Consider the following 2,209-nt stretch of genomic DNA (forward strand, 5'->3'; position numbering starts at 1 on the left):
CTAAAGTGGGCCATATGAAGCGGATCCTGCAGGGAATCAGGGATCTGAGTCGAAACAGCACAGCCAGCGAAGCCTAGACGCCCCTCAGCCAATCAGATGCCTCGTTCAGACGTGATCTAGCCTCACCCGGCCAATCAGACGCTCAGTCACGACTGGGACCAGCCATATCGACCAATCACAGTGTGCCTTCTGTTCTCCACCTCTGTGACATCATCTCTTTGGGGAACACTGTTTGACTACCAACGAGTACCGAGAGTTGGAACGAGACTGTCCGAACTTTCTCCAACTCTGAAACAACTTCTTATTTCTGCTGATGTCATCAAGGCCTTCGTTTGGTCGGTTTCGTGTGGTCTTGACGCTTCAAAACCTTCCTAAACCGTAGACGGCTGCCTTCTTAGGGCACGAGAGACTCTCAAGCGCACTTAATCCTCCAATGAGCATAAAATACACAACATAATTATGTAAAATACAATATAATTAGTGCTGGGCAACTATTAATCGTGATTAACCGCATCCAAGATAAAAGTTTGTGTTTACATAATACATGTGTGTGTACTACTGTGTATAGTTATTTTGTATATATAAATACACAAACATATGCATGTATATATTTAAGAAATATTTGCATGTATATACTGTATATATATTTATATAATATACATATTTTATATATAAATAACACATTTTTCTTAAATATATACATGCATATGTGTGTGTATTTATACAAAATAATACACACATATGCATGTATATATTTAAGAAATATTTGCATGTATATACTGTATATATATTTATATAATATAAATATTTTATATATAAATAACACATTTTTCTTAAATATATACATGCATATGTGTGTGTTTATATGCGATCAATCGTTGCCCAGCACTAATTATAATTTACTTTTACATTTATACATCTAAAAGATGCTTTTATCATAAGCGGCTTACACTGCATTCAAGTTATAAATTAAAGTTTTAAATTATTTGATCAACGTGCAGTTTGAATACAAAACAGTCTATTTTAATTGGATTGAACTATTTTCATTGATTCGCTCCTGTATTGAATGAATCGTATTCTCCACTTCATCACACGTGAATTTGGCTTAAAGAAAGTAGTTCAGATCAGTCAGGAGTGCCTTAAAACACTGTATACAGGCGGCTCGCTTTGTTTGAGCTTTAGAGAGCAGAAGTGAATCAACACACAGGCGAAGAGCGTCACGAGGTCTTTAACATGTTGTGGTGACAATCAACAGAACTGGCCAATCAAACTCTCTGCTTTGCCCTTAACGTTCACATATCAGCCTGAAATCTCTATCTGTACATTTACATTTCGCCAAAGCGACTTACAAATGAGGACTAAAGCAAGCGAGTCATCGAGAAGAGGCAAACACAACGCAAGAAGTGCTCAAAATACACACTTCAGGCATTGCTCAGAGTAGCATAAGCCAGACAAGCGAGGATTAAAGGAACGTTTTTTATTTTATTTTATTTTTAACGATCCTGGAATGATCTGGAAATGCCAACCAGAAAGTTCATTTTTCAGAGTAAATGTTTGATAGATAGATTTCCATTCATTACCCTCATCCTTCCCTTGCGGGTCAAAATAAATAAATAAAATACATGTAATAAAATAAAATAAAAATGACCTGAAGCCCTAAACTTATACTTAATTTTTTACGCTTATTTTATTTCATTTTGGTAATATTTTTTAATGCCATTTTTTTTGGATAATTTTTTTTATTTATTTACCTTTAAATTATTAGATTTAGTCAATAAATAGTCATTTAAGCACATTCCTCACATTCTTTCAACTTAAATTCTAAATAACTCACAATTTCATGCCTAAACCTTTTAATTCAGCTTTAAATATCTTACACTAGGTGTCTTTGTACGGAAGCGTATTGCATTCACTTGAGGAAAAAAATCTACTCTGTTTTTCTGAATTAACGAGATAATTCTCTCAAAATTACGAGATATTTTTTCATGGAAAAAAGTTTTTGCTCTGTTTTTCTGAACTAATGACTTAATTATCTCAAAATTATGAGAAACTCATTAATTCACAAAAACAGTGCAAAACATTTTTTTCAAGAAAAATGTATCTCGTAATTCTGAGATAATTAACTCGTTAATTCAGAAAAACAGAGCAAAAACTTTTTTTTCATGAAAAAATATCTCGTAATTTTGAGAGAATTATCTCGTTAATTCAG

General features: G+C 33.3%; 1 protein-coding gene across 3 annotated transcripts in view; it reads left to right on the plus strand.

Annotated features, from left to right (window-relative positions):
- Nucleotides 1–241, plus strand: part of LOC130089386 (diacylglycerol kinase delta-like) — a 54,121-nt gene extending 53,880 nt beyond the window's left edge. For all 3 annotated transcript variants that reach the window (XM_056256681.1, XM_056256680.1, XM_056256679.1), the window contains one exon: nucleotides 1–241. This exon is cut by the window's left edge and continues 13 nt beyond it. In XM_056256681.1, coding sequence (XP_056112656.1) covers nucleotides 1–77 — 77 coding nt within the window. In that variant the 3' untranslated portion in view covers nucleotides 78–241.
- The last annotated feature ends 1,968 nt before the right edge of the window (nucleotides 242–2,209 follow it).

Source organism: Rhinichthys klamathensis, unplaced genomic scaffold, assembly GCF_029890125.1.
Source record: "Rhinichthys klamathensis goyatoka isolate OS25496 unplaced genomic scaffold, OSU_Roscu_1.1 h1tg000130l_1, whole genome shotgun sequence".
Classification (NCBI taxonomy): domain Eukaryota; kingdom Metazoa; phylum Chordata; class Actinopteri; order Cypriniformes; family Leuciscidae; genus Rhinichthys; species Rhinichthys klamathensis.